The following is a 17,447-nucleotide window of genomic DNA, read 5'->3' on the forward strand; positions in this document are numbered from 1 at the left end:
ACTCATGTCAGGTAATTTCCTGGGCTCTCAGAGGTTCCCTACCTGCCCGGAGAAGGGGATCCCTGGTATGTAATGAGAGTCCACCTGCTCAAAGCTGATTTTGCTCATGGTGCCTGTGATCTCACTGGATCCTGTCCCAGTTAACTCGACCCCTGAAAGAAAACACGGCAAAGAGGGGCTTGAACTAATGCACTGACCTGCAGCACCTCCAGATGCTCCAATCCTGCCCCATGTTGTCCAGATCTGCCAGTGCCCTTCAGTGCTGGCTTGCAACGCCCACTGCTATTGCAGTGCGGCCCCACAGCTCCAGCAGGGCAGCATGATGCATACCTGTACCCTCTTCCGTGATCTTGCCTTGCACCTCAATTTTCATCTCATAACTCTTTCGCTTGAGCTGGAATATTTTAGTCTTCACCACATTGGAGACACAGCCTCGAACGTCCGCCTGAGCCAGAGACCAAAGAGGAAATTACCATGGAAATCCCTGTACAATTCAGGTCCGTGTGGAACAGGAACAGATACCCCAGCACCCAAGACATTTGCCTACTGCTTGGTTTGCCTTAATCCCATCCTCTTATTGGCTTGATCCGGCCTGACTCCCTCTCTTCCCTTCTTCCTCAACAAACCAATCAAGGCATCTCTGGTCCCCAGTGACATATCCAACATGCTGCCCTCTCTGATGCACTTCACCCCAAATTCTCCAAGTTACACACCTGGTTCCTTGATTGTTCAGATTACATCCCCTAGATCTGCAACTTCCCATTAGTGTGATAAATTTCATTGTGTCTTTTATCCACCCTTGGAATCCTCTCTCTTTCTCCATGCACATTCTTTCTCTCTTCCTCCTTCTCTTTCTTTCTCTTTCTTTTCCTCCAACTATCTCTGTCTAACCTACCTCTATTTTCTCTCTTACTTTCTTCTCCTTCATATTCTCCCTCTCTCTCTTTATTGCTCTACCCTGTTCTCTCTACCTCCTTGCCCTGTCTCTCTCTTTCTTCTTCTTCCTCTTGAGTTCTCTCTCTCTTCCGGATCCTACACTTCCCTCTTGCTTTCTCCTCTGCTCTGCTCCTGCTCCCCTCCCCATCTCAATCCCGTTCACTGATACAAAAACCTCTCAGGGTCTTCTCTTTCCCAGATAGAAGAAATACCCATTTGGGGTGAATCCTGATCTGACTGATGTCAATGGGAGTTTTGCCATTGATTTCAATGGGGCCAGGATTTCACCCGAGGGGTTTTTCTTCATAATTTATATCCCCCAGCCCTGGCCTCACCTCCTTCTAACCAATACCTCCCTCCTGTGAGATACAGCCCAACCCAGAACACAGAATCCCAGCTGAGGTCTAACAATCCCCTTTGACAGACACAGATCGCCCTCCTCAAGACAGTTGCCTCCTACCTATGGGATGGGCCTTGGACTCACCTGTCTGGTGAATTCCTCACACACAGCCTCAGCCTCTCTTCCATAGCAGTGTGACCTGGACTGGGAGAATCTCCGGCACACACGGACATTCACCAGGCCGGGGACAGGGGTCCCATAGGTGTATCTGTAACCAGAGAGGGGTTAAAGAGACACAAGGTGCTTAGACAGGGAGACAGAGTCAGTCAGAAGAGGCCTTTTGGGGCCCTTTATACCATTGCCCCTGAGGACTCTGTTGCTGGTTTCCTAATGTCTATTCTCTGGAGCTTGATCTAGTCCTGTTTTTCAGTGACTCAAGTGATGGGACTCCAGCCATTTCCCGGGGGAGATTATTCCATTACCCAGCAGGCTTGCCCCATTAGGAAATGTTGCCTGATACTCAGGCTCCTCTCCTCCTTAATCAGTTGAGTTTCCCTTCTCCCAGCTCCCTCCCATTTGGCCACACCTTTCTGGTATGGAAGAGCCCAGACCTGCAGACAATATTCCAGGTGCAGTCTCCTCAGAGCTGTGGGGCCCAGAGCTGAACACTGTCTTCCAGGTGGGGTCGCACTAAGGCTGTATAGAGAGGGATTATCATCTCCCGTCACCGCTACACGACACCTCTGGAGCACTGTTTTCAGCTCCAGGCACCTCTTTACCCGAAAGCCATTGACAAATTGGAGGGTGTTCAGAGAAGAGCAAGAAATATGAGCAGGGAGCTGGAGGGAGGGATTAATGAGGAGGGAAGGAAGAGTTAAATCTGGCGAGTCTGGTTACGGGATGTCTAAGTAGGGACGTAATTTCTGCCTACAAGTGTCTGAAGGAGGCATCACCAAGGGCAGGGGCAGGATTATTTAAGGGGGCACTTGGGGGTCTGATTAGGAAGGATGGAAGCATGTTAAGAAAGGGGAAATTTGGGTTGAATAACGGAGAAAACCTTTCTGAGAGGGAGTTGTATGAGTCTGAGGCATCGTTTCCTGGGGCAAGGGGAGGAGCCCCATTTCTTGGGATGTTTAAAGCTTGGGCTGGGTGCAGAATAGACAGTAGGAACAATCCTGCCCAGGGCGCCTGGGGATGGAGAGAAAGTGACCCCAGGGGCCTTCTGCAGCTCTGGTTTCTGGAGTAGCAGCGGGAAGGCAATGGTGGACAAGCACAAAGAACGGTGACTCAAACCCAGCGACTCACAGACCACAGACGGCCACTTTCAGCTCCTCATCCTGGATGGTGATTTTCTTGGGCAGCTTCACCGACACCTCGTACTTGGGCAGCACTGAGGGGGAGAGACGGGCCAGAGTTGAGCAGAGTGGTGGGAACACATGTACATCACTGTCACTTCCCCACTGAGTGACAGACACAGCCTCTCCCCCTCCCATCCCCAACGCATGTTGCCAGATTCTCAGCCTGCTATAAATCACCACAGCTCCATGGCCGTCAGAGCAGCTGTGCCAGCTTACACCAGCTGAGGATCTGGCCAGGGACTGTGGCACTGAAGAGAAAGACACCGTAACCCCTGCTCCCCTCCCCTTTGCTCCCCTTGCCCAACCCCGACCGTCGGGCTGTCGTTGCTTTAGAGGCTGTATTCCAAACTATGCTACGCAAGTGATACCTAGTGAGGGCCCGACTCCCCAGTGCACCATCGTCACTCACCAGATTTAAAGGGCCACATTCACTGTGTGCTCTGGCTGCTGTGCTGCTCCAGTGAAGCAAAGCAGCCATAAGCCCGGTTACTTTGCGTCCCTGAAGTGGTACAAAGCAGACGGACAGCACCAGGGAACCTGGCCCGAAAGTTCAGCCATTTTAAACTTATCCCTGCGTGAAAAGAGTCGGATAAAAGCTGTTTCATAACACGGTAAAAGCAAATATTGTTTCCTGCTGGCTGAGCTCACAGACTGCATTCGCCTCCTGGCTGGGCACTAGACTGTCAAGTTTCAGCCCCAAAGTGAATTTTCTCAGCAGTTATGAACTAACTGAACAAGAGGGTAATAATGGGAGAGAGACACTGGTGGGGGTGGAGGGGGGAGAGTGGAGAGCAAACTCAATAAGAGCTGCTGTAGGTATAAGGCTCAGGCAAAAGCCAGCATGGCTTGGAGTGGCACATGCAGAGGCATCCCAAGCAAGGAGGTGACAGTCTGTCCAGAGCCAGGTCACACTGGAGCACTGGAACCAGTGAGATCGGCCCAGTTGGAGCACAGGCTGGTCACTGTGCCCGCACTGCCATGCTGACTGGTGTTCGGAGCTCTGCGGGTTTGCCCTACAAGAGCACTGCTTTAAAGCCCTTCAGTTGCGACACCATGTGGTACCTATCCCGCAGTTCCCAGCACAGACCCCAGAAGCAGTGGATTCTGGGAAGTTTCAGAATGCCCTGTCGGACAGCAGCGAGATGAGTAGTGGAGCCACTGTTACTAACCCGTTCAGAATGAGCTGGTTCTTAGGCTTGCTGAGAACAAGCTCTTGGAATGCTTGTAAGTGGCTGGAGCATTTCTGTGGGACGATTCACAAGTGGTCGGGGTTGGGGCTGGAGTGGTACATTTTCCTAGACTAGACAGAGCTGTAATTTCTCTCTCCTTGAATGATTAGTGGCAACCACTATAATTAAAGTCCTTTGAGAATCTACCACTCCTGCTGGCCTCATTTTCCTTTCCTCATAAACCTTCCGAAAGATTGTCCTTTGGGGCTGATGTTTTCCAGGCTTGGTCTCCAGCCAAAGTGTCTTTATTTATTTATTTTGAACATTTGACGATGTTCTGGGTGTCAGGGGCCGCAAGGACAAAGGTGTGAAGACCCAAGTGGGAGAAGGGTAGAAAGGAGAGGTGAGTTAAGCCAGTTTCATTGGCAGACCACAGGGGGAGAAAACTGTGCCACTGTAATGCAGCATGCACACAGTTTGTTCTGCATCCGTACCATATACTGCACACAACTGGTAGGAAAGACCCTACACAAAAATAAAGCTGCATTGTACTAAGGCTGGAATCACAGCCCAAATCCAGTAGGCCCGAGGGATAGGCCTTTGTATTCAGATCCAGATACTCCCGGGCTTACAGTGAACAGTGACCCTGGCAGTTCAAGTGATGAGGAGAAACCTACACACCACTGGATGGGGGCTCAGATCCTGATCCCTTAAAGTCTCCAGTGTTTTCCTGGCCCATTCCTCAGATCACTCTTCACTCATCTACACCCCAGACAATCCTGAACTGGATTTTTGTGCCTGGAATGGATGAATTCCAGACGGTTGCTCCTGCTTCCAACACCCCCACCCCAGCACGAGTCGGACCCTTCCTTACCATATTCCTCCACAGTAAAGGAGTGTTCGAGATTGGTCCCCGACTCCTTCTGCACCACCACATTGTAGGTGCCTTGGATGGGCTCAGAGGTGAGGGGGAAGGAGAGCTGGGTGAGGCCCCCATTTAACTCCACCTCTCGCCACTGATACACGCGGTTCCTTTGTGGGTCCTAGAGGTGAGGAGAGCACAAGGTCATTTACAGGCAGGGTGTCTACACGGCATGAGGCTGCAGAGCAGGGCAGTTGCAGTCCAACGTTCGGCAGAGATACAGGATATATACGATCATCGCCCTCTTCTATAGCTGAAGTTAGGGCACCTGGCAGCCAGCTCTGTACTTTCCCAGTAGCCTGAAAGGATTAACCAGTCAAGTCCTGTGCAATCAGTATGTGATTAAACAGCCAGATACCAGCACTGAATCTATTCCATTGTCTGCCCATCTGATCAACATGCCCACAGCCGCATGGAGTGGGCAAGGAGGATGGGAGAGAGCAAGGCTAAGAGACCAATGCACAGACAGCAGGATGCGGTGAGTTTCTCTGTGCCTGGGAGCTTGAATGTTCTATTTGCAGTTTGAGAATTGGCAACTGCTCTGGCTGAGGATTGAAATACTCAAGTTACCTCTGGGGCTGAGAAAACCCTCCCCATGCAGGTATGTGGAAGGCAATGGGCTATGGAAATGCTCATCTGGGCTTAAATATGTTGTTGTTTGGGCTGCTACTCCTCTTCAAGCAGCCAGTATATCTTTGACCAGTCTAGCTTATCCCTGTACGGGAAGGGGAGTGAGCTGTGCCAGTATAAGGCACCTCTATGCTGGTATAACCGAGCCCACGCTAGCGGCTGCACTAGTATAACTACTTTGGTATAAAATCCCACCCCTGACTGACAAAGTTAAACTGGAATGAAATTTGTGTGCAGACCAGGGCTCACTTTCACAAAAGACCCTTTTCAGGCTCCTTTAAACAACCTAAAGAAACAGAAAAGGTCACGGGCCCATTTTTCCCCTTTGCAGGTCATGTTTCAATGTTGCGCTGCAGCTGAGGACTGAAATCTCTAGGGTGATCCAATGCTGAGATGCCAGAGACCCAGCCCCCAGGGTGGGTGGGGTGAATGCAGGACTCTATTTCCTGTTCACACAGACTCACCCTTACTTCCTTGCTCACCCTAGTGGCCGCACTACCCATTCACAACGAACACCACACTACAGCCCCCCTCTGCTGTGGAGCACGGGAGTCTCCCCATCCCCGCAGCAGCTCCAGCTTTCAGCTAGCGGCTGTGAGAGTAAAAATCAATGGGCCACTTACCTTGATGAAGACCAGTGGAAACTGTGGGGAAAACAGGGAGAAGCAGAGTTAGAAATACAGGTCAGACGTGCACTGAGCTCATTTACCCTGTTCAGGGGACTTCTGCGTCTCTCCTCTGCATTTCCCTCTGCCCCTTGCTCTCTGCTACTCAATGAGAAACTCCAGCGGGGCCTTCTAATGTTTTAGAGCCTGAACTGGTCAGTTTAACACAGCTGTGAAATTAAACACTTCGTTTTGCATTTAGAGGATTCAGGGTAAAAAATTCAAAATCACCTAAGTGACTTAGAAGCCTTTTTCAAAAATGATTTAGACACTTTAGGCAGTTGATTTCAATGGGAGTCAGGCACCTATATACCTCTGAGGTTCTGTGGCTTAGGAGCCAAAGAGCCACTGACTTTCAGTGAGACTTGGGGGCAGATTTGTAAAGGTGTTTAGGTGCCCAACAATGCAGACAGGCACCGAGTGTAGTTTCCAAGAGCTGCGGTACCTAGTTCCCCACTGCAGCCAATGGGAGTTAGGCTCCTAACCTGCCTATGTGCTTTTTAAAATCCCACTAGGCACCTACCTGCGGCTTTAGGCATCTAAATCCCTTTGGCAATCTGGCCCAAAGTGCCCAAGTCACTTCTGAAAATGGGACTTGGGTTTCTAAGTCACTGAGGCACTTTGGAAATGTGCCCCTGAGCATGTAGCCATTTGGAAAGTTGCTGGTTTCCAGGGCTTTCAGGTGGCAACTGAATTCTCTGTGTCCTGCTCTGCAGCATCAGGCGGGGCCTGCTGCTGGGACGTCTCCTCAGGGACCCCTGCTCCTGCAAACTCGCAGTGAGGTGGTGCAGAGGGGTCAGCTAGATCACAGTGTACGATGTGCAGGAAGGTGTGACAGAGCCAGGTATAGGGGTCTTGAGGCCCAGTCACATGCCTTCCCACAAGACAGAAGTGATCTCCTCAGGGCCTGACTCACTGCTGGCCCACCCTGGTGCTGTCACTCACACCAGTGCAAAGTGGGGCACACAGAACCAGCCTCATTTGGCAACGTTTTATGCCCACTTTGCTCTGGTATTAATGATGCTGCAAGGTGCACGGCACTGGGGAATCAGGCCCTTAGGATGTTCCTAAAGCCACCACTGAAAGTCTCTGATTTCCAGTCTTATCAAATGGAGAGGCCAGTGCTTAATTTGTACCAGGGCTGAGCCCCGGCACCTCTGGGCTTGGCAGTTCATAGCCCTGGCACCTCTGGACTTGCTGTGTCAGTTATGAAGTAAAAAAATTGCTTGAGCCCCAGCACCTAATTGCTTGAGCCTCTTTCATTACAAATTCATAACACATCTCTTTCATTACAAATTAACCTCTGAAGAAGCCAGTTATTACTCAGCACGTGGAAACCAATGGCTTCTTCTTTGATAGTTATTCTTTGCAATTCTGTTCAAAGCACTAACTTCTCCAGTAGTGTTTTACGTTTCCTTGTGATCAGATGAAGTGTTACACTAGCCTGCTCCGTTACATTCAGAATAATGATCTGCCTCTGCAGATTCATCTGCCCTGCTACTCATTCCCTCTGCCCTGAAATCCTGTTTCCTATATTCAGAGGGCCCGTACGGATGCCACAAACAGAGGATTATGATTTTTAAGATGTAACAGAAGATAGAGGGAGGTTCTTAGCTCCACCAACTGTGGGCAATTTATCATGTAGTCCTCCCTCAGCCTTTTCTTCTCGAGACTAAACATTGCCCAATTCTTTCAACCTTTCCTCATAGATCAGGTTTTTGAAAACTCTTATAAATTTTGTTGCTCTCCTCTGCACTCTTTCCAGTTTATTCACCTCTGGCAACAAGATCTTAACAGGACAATTTTCACTTCCTGCTCCAGGGGCAAGATTAATCTCCTTCCCAAGTATGAGGGGAAGAAAACACTGAGAAGATTTTTAAACTTCCCCCCTAAAACTCTGGAGATCAGATGGTTAACATCTCTGGACAAAAACAGAAGGTATTATTGAATAAGTTTAATATGATACCTGTAAATCGAAGAAGTGAGGGGACATTTCACATAAAGTTAATTGACAGCTGGGAGTGTTATTGATAATATTATTATCCCTGTGTAATTCATCATTGTAGGGATTTCTCTGTAATTACAATGATGTGCTGTTTCTAGTGAGGTTTTTATTACCCATGGGTGAGGATGCCTTAATTAAATGTAGTTACAAAGACTAAAGCTCAGCCATTCCTGACAAATTATCTAGGGGATTGGAAGACTCTGATGTTAGATTTCTCAGAGACATCATTATTAAGTCCTTGAATTCCTCTCAAATTTGTGAATCACATGAGTTGCTGGGAAAGTCCTTGCAACCACTCGTCTCTGAACAAATTGATTTTTCTTTTAACTGTTCTAAAAATGCTTTCAAAGATAAGTACACTTGGCTTGATGCAGACTGTGTGAAGGAAAAGACAGCTGTAGTTTGTCTAGCTAATAGGGTAAAATGCAATCCGTCTCCTAATTTACTTCATAATTTAGTAGCTGCCAGAAGACAATACAAACATGTATTAGATCAGAAAAACCAAGAATATCTTAGATCCTTGTGGAAGGGTTTTGAAGCAGCAGCTAAAGCTAAAAATTCTTCCACATTTTAGAAGATGGCGGCCACGGGTTCTGGTAGATCTACTCTGAATGATGAACCCCATATTAATCATGAAGCTTGGATAGTACATTTTGGCCAGGTCTTTAATGATTCTCCTCAACCAGTTTTTTAATCTAATTCTACCATAGTTGATGCAATGAGGAATCCTCTCTTTGATTTACTACTCTGGCTTTTAGTACAGTACAGTGAAGTACACTCATTAATTTTAGCCCAACAATGGAAAAAAACCTCCAGGAGAAGATTTTCTCTCTGATGAAGTTTCTCAGGATAATCCTAATTGGTGGTCCCCAGACTTGGCTAAATTATTTACTGTCATTAATCATACCAGATGGATTCCGTCTGGTGGGAAGTTCACTATTATAGTTCCTATTTTTAAAAAAGGGGACAGAAAGAATTCTGCTTCATATAGACCGATTGGTCTGTTAGATGTGGCAGGGAAGATTTAATGCAGATTTTTACTCTCTAAACTTGAAATATGGGCTTTAGAGGCTAATTTACTACGCGAAGAGCAGTCCAGCTTTAGGTCTGGTAGAGCCACAGTGGATAATTATTTTATTTTATCCTATATGATTTATAAATATACTGTGGTTAATGGTAGTAGTTTATATGCTGCTTTCATAGATCTAAAGATGGCATTTGATTTTATTAACCAAGAAAAACTCTGGGCAAAATTAAGAAGGATGAGAATCGATCTAAGACTTTTGCATATTTTGGAGGCTCTACACCAGTGCAATATGGTGAGGTTAAAAACTAAAGCCAATGGAGAACGTACTGTTTCCCCTATTTCTAGGGGAGTATGGCAGGTTTGCTTTCCAGTGCCTCTTCTTTTTAATGTATATATTAATGAAGCGGTGATGTTGTAAAGGAAGATCATTTCTCTCCCCTGCAAATTAAGAGTAGATCCATTCCAGTGTTGTTATATGCTGATGGCACGGTTGTTTTATCGCAGCATCCAAGATGCCTCCGATAGTTATTATCTTGTTTTTTCTCTTATTATAACTCTCAAGGCTTAGTTCTCAATTATAAGCCCAAAGTCACGATTTTTGGGCAGAACAAACGAATCTTTGCTTTTACTTATTTAGGGATAAAGTTTCATCATTTAGGCCACTGGTTTCCTTATCATGAAGACTTAAAACAAAAGGCCCTTAGCTCTGGCCAAGGGGTGCTCTGTTTTACCTGCCCATATGTTGGGAACAGAGCTGCCCCAGTACTAATAATCTTTAATGCAAAAATAATGTCATAGATGATCTATGAGGCTGAAGTTTGATTTAGGGGCCAAATTTCAGCCTTAGAGATCATTCAAAATAATTTTGTGAGGAGACATGATTCTCCCAAATTCTACCCCTCCTTTGTTTTTACGTGCTGAGGTGGATGGTTTTACTATAAGTCATAGAGCTTGTATTACTTTTCTTAAATTTTGGTCTAAGATCTGTAAAAAGCAACAGAGAGTCCTGTTGCACCTTTAAGACTAACAGATGTATTGGAGCATAAGCTTTCGTGGGTGAATACCCACTTCATCATGCGTCTGACGAAGTGAGTATTCACCCACGAAAGCTTATGCTCCAATACATCTGTTAGTCTTAAAGGTACCACAGGACTCTCTGTTGCTTTTTACAGATCCAGACTAACACGGCTGCCCCTCTGATACTTGGTCTAAGATCTGTACTCTTCCAGATTACAGATTGCCCCATTTTTGCCTTCAGGAGATGGAGGAACAACCTGTGCACTCCATATTGCCATGATATAAGACCTTCCAATTTATTATAAATAGGCTGGATTTTTCTATTACTTATTGTCGATATCTTTTAATCAGTGTAATCAACTACTTAAACAAAGATTGACAAATATTACCCAACAAGAAGATCAGGCTGTGATTCATGGTTCAAAGTTTGTCTTTTGGTTTTCTACTTTGAAGATGGCTCATGTTTTGAACAGTATTTGACTGAATTATGAAATCCTCATTTATGTAAGGGATATACTCAATTAAGATCCCAAACCATGGAAATTGCTGTCCTTACAGGTAGATATGGAAAAGTTCCTTCACATTTTCATTTTTGCCTGTGTAACTCTGGAGCAATGGAAGATTGTAGATTTTTCCAGCTTCTGAGAACATACTGGATTTTACCTCTTTTATATAAAAAGAATTTTTATCACCATCTCAAAAGGATAATGTTTTTATTTTTTTCTCATTCTCTGGTAGTAATCAAATCACTGGCAATTTTTGCCCTTCCAGCATTTGACCAATGAGGAGCATTTTTATTAGGTTCTAATTGACCTTTTAAGGTTGTATATGTTTTATATGATGTTGCTGTTGTAGACTGTTGTATGTTTTTCTTTTTGTATTTGCAAAAGACTTATGTTTAAATTAAACGTGATTTAATAAAATTGCCAAAAAGTTTTGACATTAGACAGTTTTACATTATAATAAAGCATGATTCATATTCTGCCATAAAAGGACATATTTTGTCCTATGTACACTCTGTCAATGAAGTTGAATGGGGTGTAAATCATGGCAGAATTTGACCCTTATAAAGAAGATGTGGGGAGTCAGAAGGCATCACTTGCTTTACACAGTCACTTTTACGGCTCTAGACGGATGTTAATAGAAATAAGTTCCTTAGGAATCACAAAGGACTTTAAAGGGTCATCATCAGCGCTCACCAAGTCAGCCATGGAAACTAATCAGCGATCAGACCTACCTTCTCATTCAGGGGACGGAAGTCTTCGTCCAGAGAGACGATCCGAAACAGAACTGCAGAGGGCATGATTGAGAGAGGAAGAGATTTTCATTGTTACTCCTGCAGCCGTTCACCCAGGGACCATCAGTCATTGAGGCAGCTGCTGTGTGCATGCCTGGCCCAGATGCAATGACCCATGGACACATGCAGGGTTGGATGCATACACCACACTCCCCAGGTTTATGACTGGTGGGGAGGAGGTGGGAAGGCAGGTTTACTGCCAGCTGTACTAACTTGGTGACGAGTTGTGGGGTCTCTGGGGAGTCAGGGAGGATTTTCTGCTCTGTATCTAATTCCACGCCTGATTCCCTGTACCTGTTTGTCCAGGTTTGTAGATGGGTTTGTCCGTCTGCACAAAGACCAGGCTCTCTGAGTTCTTGACCAGCACCGATTTCCGGCTCCTGAACTCCAGCGTCGGCCCCTTCACCAGCACCGTGAGAAACGCTGCTGATGAGCTGCTGGACTTTGGAACCTGGAGAACAGCAAAAGACCCGCTGCCTTAGAGACGCTCCCCTCTGCACTGAGCCCTTGGAGGCTGGAGTTGTACATGGAAACCAAACAAAAAGGTCACCACGTACCTACCAGAATGAGGGATTGTGGGGTCTGGGGCTCTGCCAGTCTGACCTCACCCTGGTTTTGCAGGACTCTTCTCCTCCATCCCCACTAATGTCTCCTCTATGCTGCCAGAATCTTTGCAGTGATGGGGCCCTCACCTCCTCCTCCAAAGGAGACTCTGCCTGCCACTCCCGGCCATCCCCTCCCTACAAGGAGTCTCTGACTCCTTCACCCCAGCAGCTCATATCTTAAGAACTTCTCCCAGTATCTTAGTCTCAGCTTTTCCTTCTGCCCATCACCACTTGTGCTGCCTCTTGCCAAGACTGGGGGTCATTTCCCTTCCCTCGTTATGCTCCTTCCTCAAAGGGATTGATGGACTGTGATCGTGTCCCCCCAGCTGTGGATCCCAGTGATGGAGGAAAATGGGAAGCTACATTTGATTAATTACTTCTGGGCTGGGTCCATTTTCTTCTACTGTCCCCCCAGCCAGCCTTGAGAGCGCAGGGAGAAACCCTGAACTGGCCCCCGGGAGAGGCACAAGATGAGCTCATGGACGTTGTGATAAATAAAGGGAGGATAGCTCCCTTTGATGGACACCCAGCCCACCAGTTAGCTGTAAAATCCCTCTTGGTGTGTCCTCTGCTTGCTTTACCTGTAAAGGGTTAACAAGCCCACAGGTAAAAGAAAAAAAGTGGGCACCTGACCAAAAGAGCCAATGGGAAGGCTAGAACTTTTTTAAATGGGAAAAGAAACTTTCCCTTTGGTTGTGGTTGCTCTCTTTGGTCTGCAGGAACACAGAGCAGCAATGCTATAAGCAGAAATACCGTGTAAGGTTTGAACCAGGTATGAAAAATTATTTTCCATGCCTAGCAGGACTCATTGGGATAGGGAATGTTTAGGTAGACATGATCAGGTCATTTCTTTATTTTGGCTTGTGGATCTCCTCTGTGCTAACCTCAAATGCTTTTGTTTGCTTGTAACCTTTAAGCTGAACCCCCAAGAAGCTATTTTGGGTGCATACTTTTTGGAATTGCTCTTTTAAAATCTAGCAAAAGCCTAAGTTCCAGATATATTTTCTTTTTGTTTTTAATAAAATTTTCCTTTTTTAAGAACAGGATTGGATTTTTGGTGCCCTAAGATGTTTGTGCATATGCTGTTTGATTAGCTGGAGGCAACAGCTAATTTCCTTTGTTTTCTTTCTCAGTGCTTCCCCGCAGGGGGGTGAAAGGGCTTGAGGGTACCCCACAGGGAGGAATTCCCAAGTGCGCCTACCTGGGTCCAAGGGTTTTTTTTTTTTTTTTTGCATTTGGGTGGTGGCAGCGTTTACCAAACCAAGGTATCAGAGAAAAGCTGTAACCTTGGGAGTTTAATACAAACCCAGAGTGGCCAGTATTAATTTTTAGAATCCTCGCGGGCCCCCACCTTCTGCACTTGGAGTGACAGAGTGGGGATTCAGCCTTGACAGATGTCAATGGTCTCGAGGAAGTTTTCTAACCTCCTCCTTCCATGGCTTTCTTGTCGGTCTCACTCAGAGGCTTGTGGAGCCCCCTGAGAAATGGGAGACCAGTCCGCAGCTGTAAGGTCAGCACTGACTCAGAGAGAAAAGCACCCAACAAAGCCAGCACACCACAGCCTGTACCACAGTCTCTCCCAGCATCGTGCCGGGCACTGACCTCAGTACTTACTAAAGATCATTCCTAATGAATCATCCGCAGCACTGCCAGTAGGAACTGTTGTTTTCCTTGAATGTCTCCTACCTGAGCCTGGCTCTGTTTGTGATTTCTGATGGTATCAGGCCTTTCAGGGGTTGGTCCCAGGCTGTCACTATCTTATAGACTCAGGTAATAAACCCTGTGGGGGTCAGATACTCACTGTGAACGGGACGCACTTGAACACGTCCTTCTCTGACACCACGTCTGCGATCAGGCTCCTGTTCTCCCCTGCGTATTCCAGCGTGGCGCTCAGCGTCACAGACTCGTTCAGGTGGGTCAGCTGGATACAGACCTTTTCAGGACCGTTGGTGTGGATCAGAAAGGGCACTAGCACCATGTACTGCCTGGGAAGGGGAAGGGCACAGGTCAGAGAGGCGGGGATGGGGAATGGAGAAGGTATTGATGAAAGGGCATTGGTTAGTGTGGCAGCCGAATCCCCGACCATCCATCTGCACTGTAATTTGTACATACAGGAAGGTGAATTTCATTTTGCTTTTGTAACATACTAGCCAGTCTGCTCAGTCAGCCAGGATCCTAGGACACCACCTGGAGTGAAGGAACTAGTTCTGTGCTAACAGCGATTGCTGTCCAAGGGCTGTTTGTTCAGGCTCCCAGCAGGGAGTGGGGATGGCTTGAAAAGTTCCAGGCTGTTAATTGAGGTTTGTGTATCCCACAGCCCCTTGCTGTATTATCTGAACAGGGGGCAGGGAGCTCAGATGAAATGCTTGTTGTACCTCCATGGAGACTGGCAGGCAGTTACACAGGAGTGTGGATCAGGGCTTTTAATCTAATCTCCTCTCTAGCTGTCTGTCGATCTAGGTGTGTCACCTGCTACTCTCAGTAATGGAGAGATACAAATGTATGGATGGCTGTGTGTGCGCTGACATCTGACTGTAGGGAATGGCCATTGTGCTAAAGGGGCAGCGTGGCCTAGTGGACAGGGCTTTAGCTTGAGAATTCCTTGCTATGCCTGGGTGTGTCAGTGACATGCTGTGTGCTACTGGGCGTCACTGCTTTGTGCCTCAGTTTCCCCATTTCTGATATTGGGATCCTGAAGATGCTGCTTACACCCCCCCCCCCTTTAATGTGCCTGGAGATCTTTGGATGAAAAGTGCTCGCTTACAGGTTCAAATGTTAGTGAGGACTTTACCCAACTTGCCGGCAATGACAACAACAGAGTGATTTGGGCTACAGAAGGAGATCTCACCGGCCGTGGCTGCAGCCTGCTGACTCAGAGCAGAGATGCTGGCAGAGCGTCACTGCTGGGAGGCTGGACGTGCAGCAGTTTGAAGCTCCCTGGGACACCCAGCTTTCTGCCGGGGGGCTGTTCATCTTGCTTAGCCAAGATTTCAAAATGACAGAGTTAGGTAGGAGTAGCCTTAACCTGGCTCTGATTAAATTCCACTTCGCCCTTTGTTAGGCCTGAGCCAAAGCCCATGGAAGTCAATAGGACTCTTTCCATTCCCCTCACTGGGCTTTGGATCAAGCCCTGAGTGATTTTCTCTCTACCTTCAATCTCTGCCAATAAAGGCTGGGGGCTGATTCTCCCCCGTCTGGCACCTGGTGCAGAGTGAGTGCAAAGGGAGTCTGAAGAGCGCGGTTCTGCTCTGGTAGCATTTGACACCTACTCTGCCCTGCTGTAAATGGCGATACGAAGAGCGAGGCCATGGAAAGCCAGGGCCTACGTTTAGCGCTGCCAAGTGTCCTGCCTCATGTGTGACATTCACCCGTTCGCAGCCCTGTCACATGTCCCTGCAGCTCAGCTGGATTCTCACACATCAGAACAGAAAAGGCCGCACACTGCCAAAACCTGACACTGCTCCAGTGCTTAATTTGTGCCAGGGCTTGCCAGGGCTGAGCCCCGGCACCTCTAGGCTTGGCAGTTCATTGCCCTGGCACCTCTGGGCTTGTAAAAAAATTGCTTGAGCCCAGGCACCTAATTGCTTGAGCCCCAGCATCTCTTTCATTACAAATGAAGCACTGCGCTGCACACACTTCTCCCTCTGGGGTGAGGATGACAAAAGGAACAACACGTGACAGTCGTGTTGCTTAATACTCTAGTGGCAGGCTCGCTGGTACTACAATGATTAGCACAGTATGAGAGCCTCAGTGAATAGCTGAACCGTAAGCAGGCAGCAGGCAGTTTCCTGCAGTTGCCCCTTGGCTGCTAGAGGCAGCTGTGGCATTTGCTGAGCCGACAGCCAGGTGCCTCCACTCTTCCTGCTGGATCACAGCAAGCAGCCTGGAGGTGATGACAGAATGTGAGAGACCTGATACTGGCCCCAGGCTCCCCCCGGTACAGACCCCCAGCCGCTGTGACCCGAACAGCTCAAAGCATCCCAGGAGTTAAAGCCTTACCACTCAGTAACAATAACCCCAGCAGCTCCGCATCTGACCCTCCTGGGCACCTGCTACCCCAGCCAAAGCTGCCAGGTTTTGTTCAGCTTCCCGGTGAACACCACCCCTCCCCTCTTCCTCTCCTCCCAACCAGCTTGGGGCAGAATATGTCAACTGTAAACTAAGCATATACACAAAATAGTCACTAATATGCCGATTACTTGGTTAAACAGCATAAAATGCCTCATGGAGCAGAATAAAACTTGTGACTGGCATCACATTCTGTTCTTCCCTTGCCCTCTCAACCTGCATGAACTTTAGTTTAGGCCGAGAGAACAAGACTGCACACAAGGCAGGTCTCGGTAAGACAGATGGAGAGAAGAGTGGGGCCTCTCCTGTGCAGCAGGATGCAACTGAACACAAAACTGCAAGTGCTTCTGCAGCACAGAGGGGGTCTTCTCTCCATTTAAAGGTGCAGGATGTAGACAACATGTCTGACCAGACACAAGCTACATGCTCAGAATGGAATACAGCTGGGTGAAAAAAATCTGATGAAACTATTTTCTGTCGGACAGTGTAGTTTAGTCAAAATGGAACCGGTTTGTGGGAACATGTCGAGTTTGACCAAGGGCCCAATTGAAAAATGATAAAACAAATGGTTTCAACTTTCTCGTTTCAATAACATCAAAATGTTTCATTTTCCCTTTAATATTATGTTGTAGTATAATATTTCTATACATTTACATTATAATTATTCAATATTATCGTAACAAAATGTTGTGACATTATCAAAATGAAACATTTCCATGTTTCTGAATCAAAATTTTCTGTAATTCCCTTCCTCTCAACATTTAAACTGCACATTCCGATTTGGAATTAAAACAAATTTTAAAATGTCAGGCTTTCCGGTGGCATGGCAATTCCAGTTTCCAGCCAGCTATAGATTGTCTCCCTGTTCTGTATTTGTATAAAGCCTAGCACAGTGGGGATCCTGATCCATAACTGGGGTGCATAGGCACTGCTGCAACACAAACAAACAATTCTAACAAGGCATTCATTGGGTTAAGAGATCTGACATTGGAGATATGGGACTAGATCCCTCCCCCACTGAATCAGGGCAGTGTAAATTGCACCTGCTCGTGTACACCAACAAGGAGGAGTGCTGCACCCAGGACAGGGGAGTGTGCACTGGAGGGTAAACGCTCTAATCTATGCTGGGCTCCAGGGGAACTCTCTGCCAGTCGACACTGCCAAAGGGATACCCTGAGTCCATCCAGCTCCTGGCTGAGCTTGGCCACGCGCCCTCTTCAGGCCCCTCAATGGAGGCGAGGTTGCAGCCAAGTTGCTAGTTTGCAGTGCCCCAGGTGGATATTCCAGCAGAGTGTGCCACTGCCAGGGTCTGTGCTGACAGTCAGGAATCTAGGTCACAGACTCTCTTTGGGAACAAGCACAGTCTGTGGCTGCCAAGGGAAGCAAACTGGCTTTAAAGAAGAGGAGA

At 47.3% G+C, this 17,447-nt stretch overlaps 1 protein-coding gene across 1 annotated transcript in view; it reads right to left on the bottom strand.

Annotated features, from left to right (window-relative positions):
* Positions 1 to 17,447, bottom strand: part of LOC135895212 (alpha-2-macroglobulin-like) — a 53,779-nt gene that overhangs the window by 35,846 nt on the left and 486 nt on the right. Inside the window, exons 2-10 of the mRNA XM_065423288.1 lie at positions 13,773 to 13,956; positions 11,661 to 11,817; positions 11,307 to 11,359; positions 5,979 to 5,999; positions 4,678 to 4,846; positions 2,582 to 2,666; positions 1,421 to 1,544; positions 331 to 445; positions 43 to 152 (exon numbers count right to left, since the gene is read on the bottom strand). Coding sequence (XP_065279360.1) covers positions 43 to 152; positions 331 to 445; positions 1,421 to 1,544; positions 2,582 to 2,666; positions 4,678 to 4,846; positions 5,979 to 5,999; positions 11,307 to 11,359; positions 11,661 to 11,817; positions 13,773 to 13,956 — 1,018 coding nt within the window. The remainder of the gene's footprint in view (positions 1 to 42; positions 153 to 330; positions 446 to 1,420; positions 1,545 to 2,581; positions 2,667 to 4,677; positions 4,847 to 5,978; positions 6,000 to 11,306; positions 11,360 to 11,660; positions 11,818 to 13,772; positions 13,957 to 17,447) is intronic.

The sequence above is a fragment of the Emys orbicularis genome, chromosome 1 (assembly GCF_028017835.1).
Source record: "Emys orbicularis isolate rEmyOrb1 chromosome 1, rEmyOrb1.hap1, whole genome shotgun sequence".
Classification (NCBI taxonomy): domain Eukaryota; kingdom Metazoa; phylum Chordata; order Testudines; family Emydidae; genus Emys; species Emys orbicularis.